We start from the raw sequence: 20988 nt of genomic DNA on the forward strand, positions 1-20988 counted from the left end.
TTCTTTTCTGTTTCACCTTACAAATACAGTGTGTGGCACTGAAAACAAAATAGATTGAATATATTCAAGACACATTTGTTGAAAAAAAAATGCGAAGCCCCATGGGAGCCTTCACTGATGGAATTTGAACAAGAGAAGTACTGAGTGTGACACATCATTGAAAAATTAGTTTTATAAGAAATTCATCCATGTGATGTAACATTTTATTTTGGCGTAAGTGGTCTGTTCTACCGATTCAATCGCCTCTAGGTGAAACGGTGGTTTGATCCCATAGGTCGGACGATCGATCCAACTCGTGCTCGGAATCGCACGTTGAACGGTAAGACCCCGTTAATCTTTAGCTTGCACGAGGTTCGTGGGAAGCGACATCTGGTTAATGTCAAAACAGATTTCAACAGAAGAATTTTTTGGCCACCACTCTCCCCAGATATAAACTCGCTTGATTTTATTTCAAGGGCATCTATGAAAGAGCATGTAATAATGAACAAGAATTACAGACAATACCAAATAATCTGCTAGCAGTTAGAAATCTAGCTGAGTATTAGAGCTGGAGGGTGACATTTAGATCATTTATATTGAATTATTTTTCTGAAATTGTATCATTTATTTTTTTCTAAAAGTTTTCATTCAAGACATAGTATTCTCATTAAACCAACATAATTAAATATTCAAGATTAAAAATAAAGATATTATTGTCCAAACATACAAATTGCTATACAAAATTTAAGTAACGAAATGTTTTGCATAAAAAAATTCTTTTTTATTTCGTAGTTTTTACAAAGAATACACTTTTTGAGTGTGTTATCTAGAGATACAAATATTTTATATTGTCAATTTTACAGAACAGAATTTAAAAAATAATTTCTCAGCTTTTCTGGAAACTTCAAATTTTCAGAAATATATTACAAATAAAAGACCAATAATCCTGCTACTTGCTCTAAAACAATCATTGAGAGTCTCATTTAGTTTTTTAAGCAATTTGTTTGTAAGAAAAACAGTTTTTGTAACATTCAAAAGAATGAAGATGGAAATGGTGAGTAATTGGACTCCATGCATGCTAGTTTGGAATTTTTATCAGAATTGACTTGTATTACCCTGTATATTATCCAAAACAAGCACTTTTCTCAAACACCAGAATTACAATACTCTTTTCAACACAAGTTTCACCAACCAAGTTGTCGTCTTCTGGAGATGAAGAAAACTAATTCCTAACTCTAAACCTGAACTTCATATCTAACAGGGTACACTTTCATTTTTTGACACACATCAATGATTCTATGTGGAAATTTGCAGGAAATTTTCTCGTGAAAGTTCCCGATAATTTTAACTAAGCGATTTATTAGAGGTAAACGCTGGCTGTTTGGGATGGCACCTTTTTCACTGTTTATAGTTTTCATACCACACTTAAACATTTCCGGACTTTTGAAAGCATCAAAAAGTCCAGTGAGTTCCACTCATTTTTTCATGAGATCAAAGTATCTGCATTTTTTGAAGACCCTGTATGAGGCAAATGAAAATATGACTCGGAGTGAAGATCCTCATAGTATCACTCCACTACATTTCAAATTTGATCGTTTTAGTGCAAGAGAGTTCAAGATTATCAGCATTTATAAAAGTTCATGTTTGGTAAAAAAAATATCGAAATTAATTTATATCTTCTAAACGGTAATAGATAGGTATAGGGAAATAGTATATGAATTTGTTGACAAAGTGATAATGAATCATTATATGATATTATATACGGGGTTTGCATATTATAAGAAACATGGAAACTATCCGGTTAGAAATTATGAATACACTTGCCTTCTGACTGAATTTAATTTTGTTACATTGATATAAAGACGAGAAATTGCAGGTCTCATTTTCATCTATAAACTGGTCAAGGATCCCGTTGACTCACCAACTCTACTGTCTCAAATTAATTTTAATGTACCTCGATATACGCCCACATCAAATATCACATTCCGCATTAATTTACCCAATTCTCAGCACCATTTCTACAGCCCGTTAACCTCTATGAGCCGAACTGTCAATAAATACTCTATAGATTTATTTTTTTCTACCCTGAAATAGTTTGTATAGATTAGTTCCTAGCTGAATATCAAAATGTTCACTTATACTTACATTTATCTAGAAATAGTTACCTGCTCTATTATTGTATACTCCTTTTATTGGGTCTTGGCCTGTTGGATGTAAATAAATAAATAAATTAATAAAAGATATGGTAAAAAAAGCGATCATATTTTCAGAAAGAAGTATTTACTAACAAGAGATGAACTTCAACTAGAATGGAGACCACTGTACAAGCTGTGTATTAAGTTAATGGAAAAAAACAAAGGTGATATAGGAATGTATAGATATGCGACGAATTTTGAAAGTACCATATTTCACCTCATAAGAGCATGTAGAGTGTAAGTTTTATTATATCTGAATATTTTTAGATGAGGACAGTTATCGAATCCAAAACTTTTCCTTTCTGCAATATCCGTATCAGAAATAGACAGATTAGTCATTTATTTGAAATTTGTTTCTAGATATTTTCCTGCTTCAGCAACACAGGAAATATTAGATGAATTCAAACCAAGAATGTGTGCATTCAATAGTGCAGAAATGGCAAGGACTGTCAAATGCCTGGAATTATTTCTACCGTTTTGTACTAAACCTGAAGAAGCTGACATTGGTTACAAATTATGGTTTGAAGAACTCATGACCTTATGGGATGTTTGTCATGATGATACTGCTTGGGAAAATGTAAGGATGGATTGTCATGAACATTTGAGAATGAAAAAAAATTCAGGTTACTGTATTCAAGAAATTAAATACATGATCCTAAACTTTTTCAATGATATGATAGTAGATATGTGATGAAACTGACCTTTACTTGATGAACATCTATAAAAAATATTTGAACGATACTTCATTATAAGATTACCACCCAGCAGATTATGAAACTGCGTCATGTGTTTTGGTATACAATAGTTTCTTCAGGCATGTTCAGTACTAGGAGGTACTCAGTTGATTGGCAGCAAAGGTGGTATATACAGCGTGACTCACGGTCGATGGTAGGTTAGACGTTTCTGGAAAACGCAAAGCATGATTTTTCTGAAAATTTCACCCCTCACATTTCCTTAGCTGTTCTATCGATCTAAAATATTTTCAGCATTGCGGCGTTGCCACTTCCATCAAAAAGTCCTAGCAACTTTATTTTTTTAAATGGAACACCCCATATATTAATGCATTTTTGGAATCACTTTAGTATTTTAATACTTTTTTGTTAATAATGTCCTATACCTATCTCTATCTGTTTTCGAGATAAAAAATAAATTGTGCTAAATATGGTCCAAAACATAGCCTTAATTGAAATCAAGTACATCAGTACTCTCAATTCATGAACAGTTGATATTTTGATAATAGTTTGGACAAACTCGAAATATTCAAATAACACCAAGAAATCGACTCCATATCATGCAGGGCGTGCTAAAATTACTATTATTTCTATTGTGCATAAAAGTAGTCAAAAGTTCATTTTTTCAAATGAAACCCCCTGTATATTACTCGGTAAATTGAAAGATGGTGAAAAATGCTTCAAGATGATATATAATGTCCCTATACCTAAATCGTCAAGTTTTCTCAATAAAGTCGCTTCTTCTAGAAACATTATTTTCTTTAGAATTTGGATTTAGGTAGCAGTGGAATTATCAAACTTATAGCAGTTCGGATACTTTTATAAGTAATTCACAAAGAGTAAATTACTTATAAAAGTATGGTTCAAAGTTTCCAGCTTTGAGCCATAGTTAAGGAAATTATTTTGTAACCTTAATAAAAGTCACCAAACTGTCATAAGCTTGATATTTCCACAACTACCTAGAAATCAAATTCTTAAAAAATTATTTTTTATTCAACTGTTATTGAAAATCTCTTTGATAGAAACACTTCAATCAGAACACCTACCAAAAAAACATTTAGAAAAAGTTCACACATGCAATTCGTGCTGTTGGTAATATTAAATCCCTGTGAAGTTATTGACGATGACGAAGTAGTATTCAGTCTAACTGTAGAAAGTCCTTCATGACTAACCAATAATCCTCCTTAAAATAACGTGAGTTGGCGTATGTAGTTGTTACAAATGCCTTGTAATGTAAAGATCGTGTGTTCAAATCCCATGGACCCTATAATTTTTTTTATTATCAGCAGTAACGTTATACAAAAAAATTTGTATGATACATTTGTTAAAATTGATTTTATTTTGCTCGTGAGTGGGCTCCACTTGCTGACGCTCGTTTTGCAATAATCCCCACTCACAAAATAAAATGCCACTTTCAACACTTGTAGGTAAAACGTGAATAACTATTTTTCCACAAAAACGGCTTTTTTAAGAAAACTTGACGATTTAGGTATAGGGACATGTATATCATCTTGAAGCATTTTTCACTATCTTTCAATTTATCGAGTAATATACAGGGGGTTTCATTTGAAAAAATGAACTTTCAACTACTTTTATGTACGCCAACTCACGTTATTTTAAGGAGGATTATTGGTTAGTCATGAAGGACTTTCTACAGTTAGACTGAATACTACTTCGTCATCGTCAATAACTTCACAGGGATTTAATATTACCAACAGCACGAACTGCATGTGTGAACTTTTTCTAAATGTTTTTTTGGTAGGTGTTCTGATTGAAGTGTTTCTATCAAAGAGATTTTCAATAACAGTTGAACAAAAAATAATTTTTTAAGAATTTGATTTCTAGGTAGTTGTGGAAATATCAAGCTTATGACAGTTTGGTGACTTTTATTAAGGTTACAAAATAATTTCCTTAACTATGGCTCAAAGCTGGAAACTTTGAACCATACTTTTATAAGTAATTTACTCTTTGTGAATTACTTATAAAAGTAACCGAACTGCTATAAGTTTGATAATTCCACTGCTACCTAAATCCAAATTCTAAAGAAAATAATGTTTCTAGAAGAAGCGACTTTATTGAGAAAACTTGACGATTTAGGTATAGGGACATGATATATCATCTTGAAGCATTTTTCACCATCTTTCAATTTACCGAGTAATATACAGGGGGTTTCATTTGAAAAAATGAACTTTTGACTACTTTTATGCACAATAGAAATAATAGTAATTTTAGCACGCCCTGCATGATATGGAGTCGATTTCTTGGTGTTATTTGAATATTTCGAGTTTGTCCAAACTATTATCAAAATATCAACTGTTCATGAATTGAGAGTACTGATGTACTTGATTTCAATTAAGGCTATGTTTTGGACCATATTTAGCACAATTTATTTTTTATCTCGAAAACAGATAGAGATAGGTATAGGACATTATTAACAAAAAAGTATTAAAATACTAAAGTGATTCCAAAAATGCATTAATATACGGGGTGTTCCATTTAAAAAAATATAATTGCTAGGACTTTTTGATAGAAGTGGCAACGCCGCAATGCTGAAAATATTTTAGATCGATAGAACAGGTAAGGAAATGTGAGAGGTGAAATTTTCTGAAAAATCACTTTGCGTTTTCCAGAAATGTCTAACCTACCATCGACCGTGAGTCACGCTGTATACACTGTCACTGTTTTCTGAGTTTGAAAGCCATGGATTTTTGGAATTTCTTCCTGACGTCTCGCTGGCGCGAGTGGCTAGCTTCTCCAGAGGTTTAACCATCATGGCTTGCTGTCCGATGACAGTTAAACCTCTGAAGAAGCTAGCCACTCGCACCAGCGAAACGTCAGGAAGAAATTCCAGAAATCCTCGGCTTTCAAACTTGAAAAACAGTGACACTTAAAACCTCAGCCGCGAAAGTATAAACCATTTTGTGGTATATTTACCTAAAGTGGGTCAAAAAGACCGACACCCTAAATCAGAACGACCAATCTGCCTTACATCCTTCCGGTTGAAAGGAATTGAGAGGATACCGGATGAGCACATCAGGAGGGTGGCATTAGTTAACCCTGTAAATGATTTTTAACTGTTGGGTAATAAAGGCTATTATTATTATAAGCATACCTCCTGAAGAACCACTAGTATGCTTATCAAACCAGCAAATCAACAGATTTAGTATTAAACAACTTTATGTAGAGAAAATCTCCCAATCCTTCGATAACAAGGAGATTGCGGTTGCTGTATTTCTCGATATTGAAGAGCATTTGACAATGCACTACCTAAATCTTTAGGATCCTCTGGTTAGGAAAGGCCATATTTGGCTGGATCTATGCCCTAATGGTAAACAGAACTGCAACTACGACTCTTCAAGGTGAGGCCATTAGGTTCAGGGTCAGCAGACGCTGCCCTCAAGGTGGAGTACTATCTCCCCCTTCTGTGGTCGCTCGTGTTGGATAGTCTGCTTGATGCCCTCTACAGAAGAAAAGTTTATCTGCAAGCTTATGCAGATGACCTTGTCATCTTGGCAAGGTCCACGTCGGGAAGGGTAGCTATTAATATCCTCCAAAGCACGTTGGACGTTGTTCACAGTTGGTGCCTGAGGGAGCGAATGCCTGTCAACCCCAGCAAAACTGAGATAATCCCCTTCACCAGGAGGAGAAAATTGGACGATCTAACGCCACTTTCATTCAATGGTGAGGTCATAACATTTGGAATGGAGGTGAAATATCTTGGCATTGTAATTGATAAATAACTCACCTGAAACACTCACTTGGAAAAAGTTTTACACAAAGCCAGACTGTTCCTATGGACATGTCGAAGGATTTGTGGTAAAACTTGGGCTTTAGGTCCCAAACAAATCCACTGGATTTATGTGATTGTCAAACCAATGATCACTTATGATGCAATTGTCTGGTAGCCGAAGGCTTTACAGAAAATGGGCCAGGCGAAGCTCTCTGGCTTACAGAGACAGGCTTGTCTGGCTATCAGTGTTGCCATCAGTACCACACCGTCAGCAGCCATAGAGATCCTTCTAGATCTACCTCATCTCCATGTTTTCTGGAAAGAGGCTAGATGGACTGCATATAGTCTTTTGGATATTGCCAATTGCACAAATCAATTTAATGCTTCCCGTATCCACCAGGGCTACGTGGAAGTAGGCATCCGATGGCCTGTTTGCTCAACCCCCACAGCCCAAGCCAATGCACTCGCAAAAAACAGCCTGCACAGTGGTTCAGGCAGTGAAAGATGAACAAAGACAGCCAACCTGCCAAATACATACATTACATTCATCCATCCTCACAAACTTTACCCATTTATAATATTAGTAGAAGTGGAATTAGTAGGATTACCAGTGTATTTCATTTTAATCCTTCCATTTTTTGCTGCTGCTATTAAATATTGTATAAGTGGGTACTTATCGATTGACTGACAATCTTATATTAACGTACAGTCGAAGCTACTTAACCTAAAATCTTGAAATATGCAGTTTTGAAGTTGGAAACCTGAAGTTGTGGGTTAATGAAAAAATATTTTAACTATTTGTTTAAAATGGTCTGTCACGAAACTTAATGTGACAAACCAAATTCTACGCGGGCGAAGCCGCAGCAACAACTGGTTGTATATATAGTGTCAGTTCTATTTTATCAACGCCTGATAAATGTCTATGATATCGAAATGTTCTTATTCATGTTTTAAAATCAGTTGGTACAATGACAAACTTAAATCAATGAGAAGTTGTTAAAATTATTTCCGAAGTGTCAGGCAGCCCGCAAGATATTGAAGCTTATAAGCACATTAAAAAGAAATATCATAATGAATTAATAAATCGTAAAAAACACGCCTACGACGAATATATTAAAAACTCTTCAAATACTTCAAAAGCTTGATGGAGTATAATCAACTCAGAAAGAAATAAGATATACAGTAAACATCAAACTATAACAGAATTTTCTGGAAATGATTTCAATGATCACTTTCGTACTGTAGCTGTAGATAAGATAAAATCTCTTCCACAAGTATTTTCTGAAGGAGACTATGACTTCAGGAATTTTCCTTCCGCTGTAGATTCATTCTTTTTAGAACCAACTATCGTCCAATTAGTATTGTTTCCATAATTGGAAAAATAATCGAAAAATTATTAAAAGAGCGATTATACTCCTACTTTGAAACGAGGTTGTATTTTAGTGAATCCCAATATGGATTTCGGAAAAACAAATCCACAACTCGAGCTGTTTACAAGATGGTGAATGACATAGTGGAGGGTCTTGATCAGTGCAAGCACACTTCCTCGACTTTATGCGACTTGACCAAAGCGTTTGTGTTTCACATGCATTACTCATTGAAAAACTGAGTCTTTATGGTTCAAGAGGTACCATTTTGAGTCTCCTCAGCTCCTATTTCGAAAACAGATATCAGTGTGTTGATCTCAATAATATCAAACCGATACAACATGGAGTACCTCAGGGTTCAATACTTGAACCTTTTTTTATTTATTGTGTACATAAACGACTTATGTCAAAGTATTACACCAAAAAAATGTATTTTATTTGCCGATGACACCACTCTTCTTGAATCGGATAAATCACGCATCAATTTGATTCGTACTGTTGACGAGAACAAATACTTAGTCAAAAGCTGTTCACAAAGAATAAACTCAAATTAAATGAAAGTAAAACACAGAACTTAATTGTCTCCTCAAATCTACTCTATCAGAAAGGAGGAAATGTATCTTTTCTTGGTATAATCATTGACGATCGGTTAAACTGGTCCAGCCACGTAGATTATGTACTTCGAAAGCTCTGTAAAGTTTTATTTGTTTTAAGACAATTCAAACCAGTTACCAATCAAAACGTATTGAAAATATCTTACTTCTCTTTATTTCATTCTATACTCTCATATGGTATTATTCTTTGGGGCAACTCAAGTAATGCCATAATGGTATTTCGATATCAGAAAAAAGCCATTCGCATTTTAGCAAATATAGGATACAAAGATCACTGTCATCAACACTTTGTTCAGCTTGGTATCATGCCTTCATTATACATCGTTTTGTTAGAGATACATAAAAACATAAACAAATTCAAAAAACACTCCGATATACATCGGTATAACACAAGATCTGCAGAGATGTTGAATCCCCAACGGCATAGACTAGCTGTTAGCAATAAAAATTCTCTGAACCTAAATTTGTATAATATTCTCGATAAATCAGTGAAATCTTTGGAATTTAACAAATTCAAAGCCGTCATCAAAAAGTTTCTACTCGAGAAATGTTTCTACAATATAATGGAATATTTGAACCAAGCAAGTTCATTAAAAAACCCATAATATATATTTTTTTTAGCATCAAATGATTATTTGGTCAGCCAACATTTATTTTCAAATAATAATTTTATTGTTTCATTTATATGTATTCCTTTTATGTGTTTAACATTTTATTTTTATTGCAATGTTTCTCTTTATGTACTGTGACCTGCCATAAATGTATTTATACGTAACATGGTTAAATAAAACTCTATGTACCCCCTTTAAGGGGCTGTATCTTAACAAGGGATGCTCCAATAAAATTTCTTTATATGAAAGATCCTATCTTTTTTTCGATGAGGAATCACCTTAAATGTTTACACTTATTTAGTTACACCCTGTATTTCTAAAAGAATACATAATACAAACATAAAGCAATGTTTAACTTTGTTTCCTTTCCTTATGCTATTTGCAATAGCAATTATAATTTCGAAATTTCTATTCCCACCTCAAATTTAGTCAAAGTACCATAATGGTGTTAATTTGTCCAATCACTTACCATTAGAAGTAAAGTCTGCAACCCTTAGGAACTTTCAATTTAAAAAAGTAGTGAAGTAGTGAATAGTGATTATATTTTTGATCATAATTGTCTTTGGTTTTTTTCATGCAAATCTTGGGACAATAAAGTAAATTTTGATTTGAATTTTATCATGTATAGTTGATTTCTATCAAGTAACAAGTCAGAGTAGCAACAAATGGTAACTAACTCATTTATACTTGCATACCAACTGTGTTTTCAATTAACTTTCAAATGATAATAAATACTTTCTTTGTAGAATATGATGTGGATAATGACAGGCCTGGCTAGATTTCAATGTGGGAACATCGACTGGCAGCCTTACATTCCCGGTATGTTTGTACGATTCCAGAGGACAGTTCTGTTACCAGTAGCTTTCAAAAACAAACATACGGGCCGACAGCATAAAATAGACATACCAGCAATGTCAATTTGGATTGTGTATGTCCTGAATGGTGATAAAAATATTGCTTTTTTTCACTTTGAAAAGTTCATGCAGAGTTTAGAATCCTATTTTTATTCAGCTAATCTTGGCAGGTAATTTTTCATATTATTCTACACTTCTCATGATTTGAAAGGATTTTTCTCAATAAAAATAATACTATGTATTCGCCATTTATACCTAATACATTAGGTATACAGGGTACAGCGTGATGACAGTCAGTTAGCCGTATTTTGGGAAATAGTAGAATTCATATCCTGAAAATTGGCAAAAATAGGTTTTTTAATATGCTTTATTGAATGAAAATGACGGCGCAATGGCGTTTTTTCAACACTTCCGGTTATAAGGAAGTTGGTACCAACTTCTTCAATTTAAATGTAACACCCTGTATATTTTCACATTTCTGATTACCTGGTGTAATTCTAATGTGATTTTATGTAATAGACCCTATATCAAAAATGAACTGTTTTCAATATATTAATTTGTTTACTTAAAAAACTAGTTATTCGGCTCTCGAGTGATTCCCTCATAAAATTCAAAAGTTTGATGGAATACATAAATAAGCTATTATTCATTCATCAAAATACTTTATTCCTTTGTCTTGTAGGAGTAACATTTTCAAAGTGTTAATCAAGGTGTTCGGAATCAATGACTTATTATGAAGATATAAAAATGGATCGACTAGAATAGTTTATTATTTTAGAATTAGAATAGTTTTGAAATTTAGAGATGATTTTTGACTCATTTTCATAAAACATTTCCTATATTAAAAATCAACCATTCACTATATACAGTGTGTCTCATGGAAACACCCCCGTATCTTCCGTAATATTCGAGGTAGAACGATGAAACTCTCAGGACTGATGGAAATGCTCAAAATGCACCTACCACCTGAATGGGGTTGGTCAAAGTGATAGACACTGTCCGCCACTCGCGATGGAACACCCCATTTTTACGGTAAAACATATTAGGGGGCAAAATAGGCTCAAAATTCCTTCAGATTCGTAATCAGGACTACCAACTTACTACGAATACACTTTTTTCCTGAAAAAATTTCAGTCCTGAAAAATCCGAATTTGTCTCACTCCTCATGGAAACACCCCCGTAATATCTTCCGTAATATTCGAGGTGGAACGATGAAACTCTCAGGACTGATGTTCATGTTTTGATGTCAAAACCAAAAAAAAATCTACTTCAATTATTACGGAATATACGGGGGTGTTTCCATAAGAAGTGAGACAAATTCGGATTTTTCAGGAAAATTTGTATTCGTAGTAAGTTGGTAGTCCAGATCACGAATCTGAAGGAATTTTGAGCCTATTTTGCCCCCTAATATGTTTTACCGTAAAAATGGGGTGTTCCATCGCAAGTGGCGGACAGTGTATATCACTTTGGCCAACCCCATTCAGGTGGTAGGTGCATTTAGAGCATTTCCATCAGTCCAGAGAGTTTCATCGTTCTACCTCGAATATTACGGAAGATACGGGGGAGTTTCCATTAGAAGTGAGACACACTGTATTTCAGTTTTCGTTGAAAAAATAAAACATGCGCATGTCCACCATAATAATGGGCTGTGAAAACTCAATTTCGAACAGTTACAGACAGTTCATTAGAGCTGCTAATATGTCGTCATGGTTTTTATTGAGGACAGGATTTTAGATGATTAATTAATTAATTAGAAAATGTTAATTCTAATGAAAGAGCAAAAATATTGCATTGTCTTTTGAAACAAAATAAAAAAATTTATCAAAAGATGTTCGAAGACATTTTCGTTGACTCCCAGGCATTTATTAACTCTCTTCAACAAATTCTCATTTACAGCACGACTGATTTATTCTGTATCAGGGCGTTGAATGCTTGTAAAACTTTCCTAACCATATTCTCCTTACTTGTAGCAGGATCTGGATATGCTATATTTTCAATATGTCCCCATACATAATAATCCATAGGGGACAGATCGGGAAAACATGGTGGCCAAAGGTGGGCCCATTATCGGCAATCCACCTGCCATAAAACAATTAATCGAGTAATATGCCTACGGTCCTGCAATTATGTTTCTTTGGTTTCATTATTTGGATCATTGATTTTAATTTTTGCCAATTTGTTTTTGCTTCGTGTTCTCTTTATCTATTTTCATATGGAAATATCAATAATTGTATATGATCTCTCATTTCATTTACAGGTGGATAAGCAAGCTCAGGGAACTTCTTCGCTCCCTATCATATTATTTTGTTACGAGAGTTCACAATGAAAGATACAAAACCCCATCGTGGGAATTTCAAGTACCAGATCATTTTAAATTAACAGATGAAGACATCGACAGATTCGTTAAAATATTGAAACCGTGCATAGAACAGGCATTGTTCAATAAAGTTGGCATGCAAGATACGAACCTGACTCTGCAATATTTGGCTTCTCTCAGGCCAAATATCATTATTCCAATGACACTAGAAAAATTGTATTCTTCAATGAGTAGCCTTACAGAACCACATAAATTGACATCATCAATGATGGCTGTTATTGCTTGTGGAAGGTATGTATTACAGCATATTAAGAAAAATTTTAGGCTTTTTAATCTCACCTTCAACGTATCTGATAAGTATTTCATACTGAACAGGATTTTTTCTGAATCTCATCAAAACAGTTAGTCATTTCCTTAGATAAAAAAGTTGATTCGAATAACGTGACAAATTTCCTGCCAATCACAGTGACATCTGTTTTCTTTGAGATTTTTAAATATGCATACTTGAAAAAGACTGAGCATTTGTTTGAATGAGAACAATCCAAAAACCAATATGGTTTTCATAATTCGACATCAACTACCGAAGCAATTCAGTCATTATATTCGAAAGTGTTGAATTCAATCAACAGGGAAAGTGCCCTATCGTAATCTTTTGTAATCTCCTCAAGGCATTCAACTGTGTTGATCCCGAAAGTTTTATACATATAAATATTCATAATATTGGCACACATAATATTGGCTGAAAACGTTTGTCTCAACACAGAAGCAATATGTCAGTATCACTAACAAAAATAATAATGCAAAAAGTTATATACATCCAATTATGTGGATATTAATGTTAATATACAGCGTGACTCACGGTCGATGATAGGTTAAACGTTTCTGAAAAACGCAAAGCATGATTTTTCTGAAAATTTCACCTCTCACATTTCCTTACCTGTTCTATCGATCTAAAATATTTTCAGCATTGCGGCGTTGCCACTTCCATCGAAAAGTCCTAGCAACTTAATTTTTTTAAATGGAACACCCCGTATATTAATACTTTTTTGGAATCGCTCTGGTATTTTAATACTTTTTTGTTAATAATGTCCTATACCTATCTCTATCTGTTTTCGAGATAAAAAGTAAATTGTGCTAAATATGGTCCAAAACATAGCCTTAATTGAAATTAAGTACATCAGTACTCTCAATTCATGAAAAGTTGATATTTTGATGATAGTTTGGACAAATTCGAAATATTCAAATAACACCAAGAAATCGACTCCATGTCATACAGGGCGTGCTAAAATTACTATTATTTCCATTGTGTATAAAAGTAGTCAAAAGTTGATTTTTTCAAATGAAACCCCCTGTATATTACTCGGTAAATTGAAAGATGGTGAAAAATGCTTCAAGATGATATATCATGTCCCTATACCTAAATCGTCAAGTTTTCTCAATAAAGTCGCTTCTTCTAGAAACATTTTTTTTTTTTAATTTGGATTTAGGTAGCAGTAGAATTATCAAGCTTATAGCAGTTCGGTTACTTTTATAAGTAATTTACAAAGAGTTATCGACGGTGTTTTGGAATCATCTTCCAAAATGAATGCAAATATCGATTATTCAAACGAAGTTCTTATGAAATTATTTATTATACACATGAACAAAGTGATCAAATCATTGTCAGAACGTGTAAAAAATTCAACCAAATGTATCCTGAATTAACACCAATGAACGAGAGGAAGTTTGTAAGATTACAAAATAATTTCCTTAACTATGGCTCCATGTTAAAAGTGCCTTCAACATTACCAAAACCTGTTACTTCAAACGAGGACAATACTGTTAACGTTTTGGCATATTTTTATACATATCCAGAAGCTTCCATTCGCAGTGCAGAAAAAGATTCAGGTGTATCACATGCTTCAGTACAACGAATTTTGAAAAATCACGGAATGCATCCGTATAAATTTACCAAAGTTCAAGCTCTAAAAGCAGAAGACTTCGAACGTAGAATGCATTTTTGTGAATCCCTTTTGATTCATACACAGGAAGATCGGGAATTTTTGTCAAAAATTCGCTTTTTCATTCATGAAGACACACTGAATGCAGAGAGATATCTCCAAATATTAAGGACGACTGTAACCGATTTTCTTGAAAATTTGCCTTTAGAGGAATATAGGAATTCGTGGTTTCAACTGGACGGAGCGCCAGCTCATTCCACCCAGGAAGTTTCCAGGAAACTTGACGAACTCTTCGTCGATCGTTGGTTTAGGCGTTTAGGGCCGTGGGATTGGCCACCGAGATCACCCGATCTCACGCCACTTAACTTTTTTTTATGAGGTGTTTTAAAAGAAAGGGTATACAGTACTCCAGTGCCTACCAAAGAAGAATTGCGACGGCGAATGGTGCGGAGTATTGAAGATCTGGATCCCCAGGAAATTGAAAAAGAAACCACAAGTCACGTACAGAAAAACATTTTAAAGTGTTTAGAATGTAATGGACAAAATTTTCAGCATTTTTTGTGAAAATGTGATATTTTGTTTACAATTTTGTTATTTTGAATCATCCTATTCTGTTATTGTCTGTACTTTCACATGTTTTAGCCCACAAAATCTTACTTTTTACCTGGAAATGACTGATTTTTGGTACAGTTGTTCCCTGGAAACTTTGAGCCATAGTTAAGGAAATTATTTTGTAACCTTACAAACTTCCTCTCGTTCATTAGTGTTAATTCAGGATACATTTGGTTGAATTTTTTACACGTTCTGAAAATGATTTGATCACTTTGTTCATGTGTATAATAAATAATTTCATAAGAACTACGTTTGAATAATCGATATTTGCATTCATCATCATCATCAAAATACCAACTTTTCATGAATTGAGAGTACTGATGTACTTAATTTCAATTAAGGCTATGCTTTGGACCATATTTAGCACAATTTATTTTTTATCTTGAAAACAGATAGAGATAGGTATAGGACATTATTAACAAAAAAGTATTAAAATACCAGAGCAATTCCAAAAACGTATTAATATAAGGGGTGTTCCATTTAAAAAAATAAAGTTGCTAGGACTTTTTGATGGAAGTGGCAACGCCGCAATGCTGAAAATATTTTAGATCGATAGAACAGGTAAGGAAATGTGAGAGGTGAAATTTTCAGAAAAATCATGCTTTGCGTTTTCCAGAAACGTCTAATCTACCATCGACCGTGAGTCACGCTGTATGTAAATAATATGGAACCCATCTCTAAATATGCTCATTTCACAATATATCCAGATTATAACATCACTCGTTATATCAGATAAAATATATAAAAATCTACAAACCTCACATGCACTGTAAGTATTTTTGACTGATCTCTCTTTATAGATCTAATCTGTTTCCTTGTCCATATTATAGCATCCCTGATGATGATAATGAAGATTGTTGAAAGATTAAAATCTGTGTTATAAGAGTACTCTGTTTTGGCCTGCTACACATCCAAATATTGTTTCATTCATTTCCTAACTAGTCATCAAAAAGACTACCCTTCTCTAGTAAAAAAGACTAAATTGGATCAAGCTACATTTGATAAAATAACAATTTTCAATTTCACCAATTTCAATACATTTATTTCATTGATTTTGACTATTTGATCATTTATGAAGCTTCTTATTTGAAACCATTAATTGAAAATTGCACTTGAATATGAAAATTACAAAAAAGCGAGTGTGCATAAACAATTTCTTGTTACACCAATGGGAGCTACTATTTCTCCTATTATAGCTCAATGCGTAATTGATGATCTTTTTGAAAACATACTTCCTAAACTGAGTTTTGACATTCCTGTTTTGAAGAAATACGTTGACTATGTCATTTGTGCAATACCTTATGACAAATCTCATGGAATTCTTGATGTTGTCAATAGATATGATAAAAAATTGCAATTCACTATCGAAATAGAAAATAATCAGAAATAGAAAATAAACTTACTCATTCAGGAAGATAAATCAATTACTAATCTTTTCATAAAAAATCAGTTAAAATCAATTTAATACTTTGTTTAAAAAAAAAGAATAGTATAATTAGTACACCCTTCTCTCAAACAAACAAATTTCAGACTTCTTAGAGACATGTTGATCTAACATTCTTATCCCAGAAAACTTCTTAATAAAATAATTTTCAACACTGACAGTAATACAAATTCCGATGTAATCAACAGAAATTTAAGTTCACCAATTAATTTTTCTTATAAATCTATCATGGAAATTTATCTTCAAATATCAGAAAACTTTTTCATAATGAACAAAATATCAAAATATGCCAAAAAAATACTAAAACTATAAAAAAAATTAATACTAAATTAAAAGATAAAATGGATACTAAAAAAAGACAAATGTGATTTATAACATTCCTTGTAACAATTGTAACTTGGATTATATTGGAGCAATATCTAGAATTCTTAATGATAGAATAACATCACATAAAAGTGATAGCTTAATAAGAAATCATGTGCATTAGCACAACATTCTGTAGAAACAGAACATAAACCAAATTACTCAAATATCAAAGTTTTACGTACAGAAAAAATATTTCCAAACGTATTTTTATTGAAATGGTTGAAATTAGTCTTCTGATTGTATGAATAAGAAAACTGACATTTATAATCTCAGCAGTATATACAGTAACTTACTGAAACTTTACCAAACACATAATAATAATAAAAATCGTCCCTGAGGATACACTACAAAACCACACTTTTGTCTATTTTCCACTATATTTCTTTATTGTTGACCGGTTTCGGCTATTACACCATTTTCAAAACTAACTGATTACATTTAAATCTGAGTAATTTATACCTATGTTGCTTATTCTATCATAAATGATTTGATAACCTGATACCCAGTACCTGCGTTTCATATACCTGTAAAATCCATGAACATAACAAAGCTTTCAATATAATGTAGGTTTTGGGATCTGGATTATAGGTTCAGGAGAGGACTATTATTTAAATCAAGTTGTTCGTTGAGGACAATAGAATTGGGATTTTTCTTTGACCTGTTTATTTCCATAAATTCCAACAGATTCATTATTTTCCCTTTTTCGCATGTGTGTAGGATCTTTAAATTATCTTTATCTATTTTATGTTTCGAATTTTGAAGATGTTCGTACATTAATGATTTTTTATCCGAAATGACATGTTCGTGGTACCTTGTATCAAAATTTCTACCAGTTTGGCCTGTATATATGGCGGGGCATTCACCACATTCTATTCGATATATACCAGATCTCTTCCCTTTCTCTAATTTAGGTTTGGCATTAAATAATATGTTTCCTAAATTTCCGTTGGATGTGAAGGATGTTTGTAGATTGAATTTTGAGAGATAATTTTTAGTATTCTCGGAGATTCTACCTGCATACTTGATACTAACATATTTGTGTTCTGGTCTTATGGAAATTGAAAATAGTTCTTTCATTATTGATTTTTGTTGATATTTCATTATGTTGTTAACTAGAGTGGTAGGTATTTTGTTATTAACTGCTATTTGTTTAATGATTGCGATTTCACTTCGGAGGTTTTGATCAGAAAGGGGTATTGTGAAAGCCCTTTGTATCATTGACCTGAATACAGACAATTTCTGTGAAATCGGGTTGAAAGAGTCAAATGGTATTGTGCAATCTGTGAATGTGTTTTTTCGGAAAATGTTAAAGTCGAGTTTATCATTGTTTTTGGATATTGTCAGATTTAAAATAGACAAAAGTGTGTTTTTGTAGTGTATCCTCAGTGAACATGAATTTCCACAAAATAAACAAGTCGTCAATCGAAGAAGTGAAATAAAAATCTTATCAATCAATAACTCTCTCTTTAGAGTCAAAGATTATCAAATCATTTTGTCCATTGAAAAATTACATTTATGTCAAGGTATGACATTTGTCAAACCAAAAAAATTGTATACATGTTTAACTTTCTTTCATTAATATATTCAATTCATTGTTTTTCACTCATTTTTACTGTAAGTATAATTTGTAATGTTATTCAATGGCGAAAAAATACAGAACTCAATAGATTATGGGCCCATTAGAAGCAAAAGGTTGGCAAAGTACAGCAGAGTTTTAATTTTGATATTTTGAATGAGAGGCCCGTTGACGCCAGGGACTCAATCTGCCTACTCCTTAAATTGAACTGAGGTATCGATGGATGTTTGGTGGAAATGACATCATTAACATCAATGCGCCAATTTTGTCAAAATTTTTCATCAATATTCAATTTTTAACTGTAAAACTTTCCTTTAATTTTTAAAGTTAAACAGTAGAAATCTGTCACAATTATAAGTTAGTTTTAAATGATTTTTGTATTCATTTTCAAAGGTATATGGTAGGCGGAGCTCAAAATAACTATCCTGAAGGTCCAACACACATAATACCACTACTAATGGAACTTTTGCCTGGTATAGATCCCAATGACGTAAGAAAATCTTATGTTACCTTCAGCTTCATTGTACATTTCGTGAATATGATTCCTTTAATCAACTCATCCGAAGCCAGTTTGTACCATGAACTTAGTGAAGAAGAACACACTATCTGTGAGGAATCGGCTGGATTCGAAGATTTCGTTCTGCAATTTTTTGATAAACTTTGTATATGGATGGAATCTAAAAGTTTAGAATGTATTCGCCTTGAACAAATGACAAATGACGAAAATGTTAAAAATAAGATTGATATAATTTCTGAATCCGCCTTAGGATCCGTTATCAGCATTGTTCTGAATCAATGCTCTCCAGAAATATTCAAGGTAAGCTGAATAGATAGATAATTAATTTCCTGAGAGGATGTGTGACGTAATTGAAATTGAAAATTTTAATGTTTTGATAAAATAATGTGCTAATAATATCTCGCATTGAAATATTGAAACATACGTTTTCAACTGTCTAGAAAAATGTTATTGATTGATTGAAAATTGTTTTTATTTCTTGTTCAAAGATATTGTTGTGATTTATCCCCTAAAAAAAGGCCTTGAGACACACACATAACACTGCAAAGACAATATTTCATACTCCATGCTATTCCACATGACAGAACCACACAAAAAATCCATTCTAGACATTTTTAATCAAATATTGAATAATGACATTCCTATTCCTCATGAATGGAAAGACTACTTGATTCTGCCGATTCATAAACAAGGAAGAACTAAAAATGATGAAAATTCTTATTGACCCATCTCGCTTGCTTCTTGTATATTGAAAACTTTCGAAAGAATAATAAAGAACAGATTGGAACATTGGTTAGAACGAACATCAATATTACCTGCATCTCAATATGGATTTAGACGAGGCAGATCTACTCAGGAAGCAGTTTCTCAGATCACTATGGATATTCATATAGGATTTACGGAAAATAAAACCACTACAGCAGCATTTTTAGACATTCAAGCAGCCTATGATAATGTTCAATTGAAATTACTTTTTGAAAAACTTGTAGAAACCAAAATCCCAAAAAATATATGTTACCTTCTGGTTATGTTGTTTTCAGAAAGACAAATATATTTGAAAATTGGCGAAACTATTTCTATTCCTCGTAAAACATCTTTGGGAATACCCCAAGGAAGCATTCTGAGTCCTCTTCTATATATATTATATACAAGAGATTTAGAAAAATGTATTGAAACAGACTCTCAGATAATACAATATGCAGATGACATTTGCATATACACACAAAATTTGTCTTTTGAAAAGTCACTTGAAAACTTGGCGAGAGAGATGGAAAATGTAAATAAGTAGATGGTCGGTGGTTCAAGCCCTAGTCTGAACGATCGATCTTCACCTGCTATCGTCCAACCCGTGTTAGGAATCACACGTTAAAAGGTGAGACCTCGTTAATCCTTAGCTCGCACAAGTTTCGACTTCTGAGGGTTGTCGTTCGTAAGGGTGCGACAGCTGGTTAACGGAAAAACAGATTTTAAACAGATTTAAACAAAAACGGATTGATGATTGCGGAAAAAAAGTCAGAGATTTGCATATTCACCAGAAAAAGAATACAATTTTCATCTCATACAAAATCTGGACCGTGGCTCCTACCAATTCGACCGTCAGTCAAATATTTGGGTATTATCCTAGATAAATCTTTGACATGGAAACACCATGTAACTCAAATTCGACAGAAAGCAGAAAAAGGTTATTAATATCCTTGGAGCCTTTTGTGGAACAAAATGGGGTGCAGATCCAAATATCGCCCTAATATTTTATAGAGCATTCATACGTTCAATATTAGACTACGGAAGTATTTTTTATGGAAGTTCTGCAGATACTCACTTGAAGAAATTGGAAGTAATAAAAAATAAATGTCTGAGAATATGTCTGGGGTATCTCCCGTCAACGCCAATATCAGTTATGGAAGCGGAAGCTAAGGAACCTCCATTAGACTTAAGAAGACAACTGCTCAAATTTGTGACAAGAATCAAAGCAAAATCTTCAAATTTGATTCCCAAACTTCATCAACTTACAATTTTCACACTCACTCATCGATACTGGCAGAAAAAGAAAACGAATTTGTTGGTAGAAAGTTTCACCAGATCGTCTTCTTATGACAAAACGATCTACAAAACCTATAACCTTCCATACTATACAG

At 33.1% G+C, this 20988-nt stretch overlaps 1 protein-coding gene across 1 annotated transcript in view; it reads left to right on the forward strand.

The window, feature by feature from the left end:
- Window positions 1-20988, forward strand: part of LOC111506471 (proteasome activator complex subunit 4) — a 98907-nt gene that overhangs the window by 9479 nt on the left and 68440 nt on the right. The window contains exons 3-7 of the mRNA XM_074186687.1: window positions 2250-2411; window positions 2535-2751; window positions 9974-10251; window positions 12339-12689; window positions 18730-19153. Coding sequence (XP_074042788.1) covers window positions 2250-2411; window positions 2535-2751; window positions 9974-10251; window positions 12339-12689; window positions 18730-19153 — 1432 coding nt within the window. The remainder of the gene's footprint in view (window positions 1-2249; window positions 2412-2534; window positions 2752-9973; window positions 10252-12338; window positions 12690-18729; window positions 19154-20988) is intronic.

This window comes from Leptinotarsa decemlineata, unplaced genomic scaffold, assembly GCF_025532065.1.
Source record: "Leptinotarsa decemlineata unplaced genomic scaffold, Ldec_3_MD MMD2_P_RNA_scaffold_4, whole genome shotgun sequence".
In the NCBI taxonomy this organism is placed as follows: domain Eukaryota; kingdom Metazoa; phylum Arthropoda; class Insecta; order Coleoptera; family Chrysomelidae; genus Leptinotarsa; species Leptinotarsa decemlineata.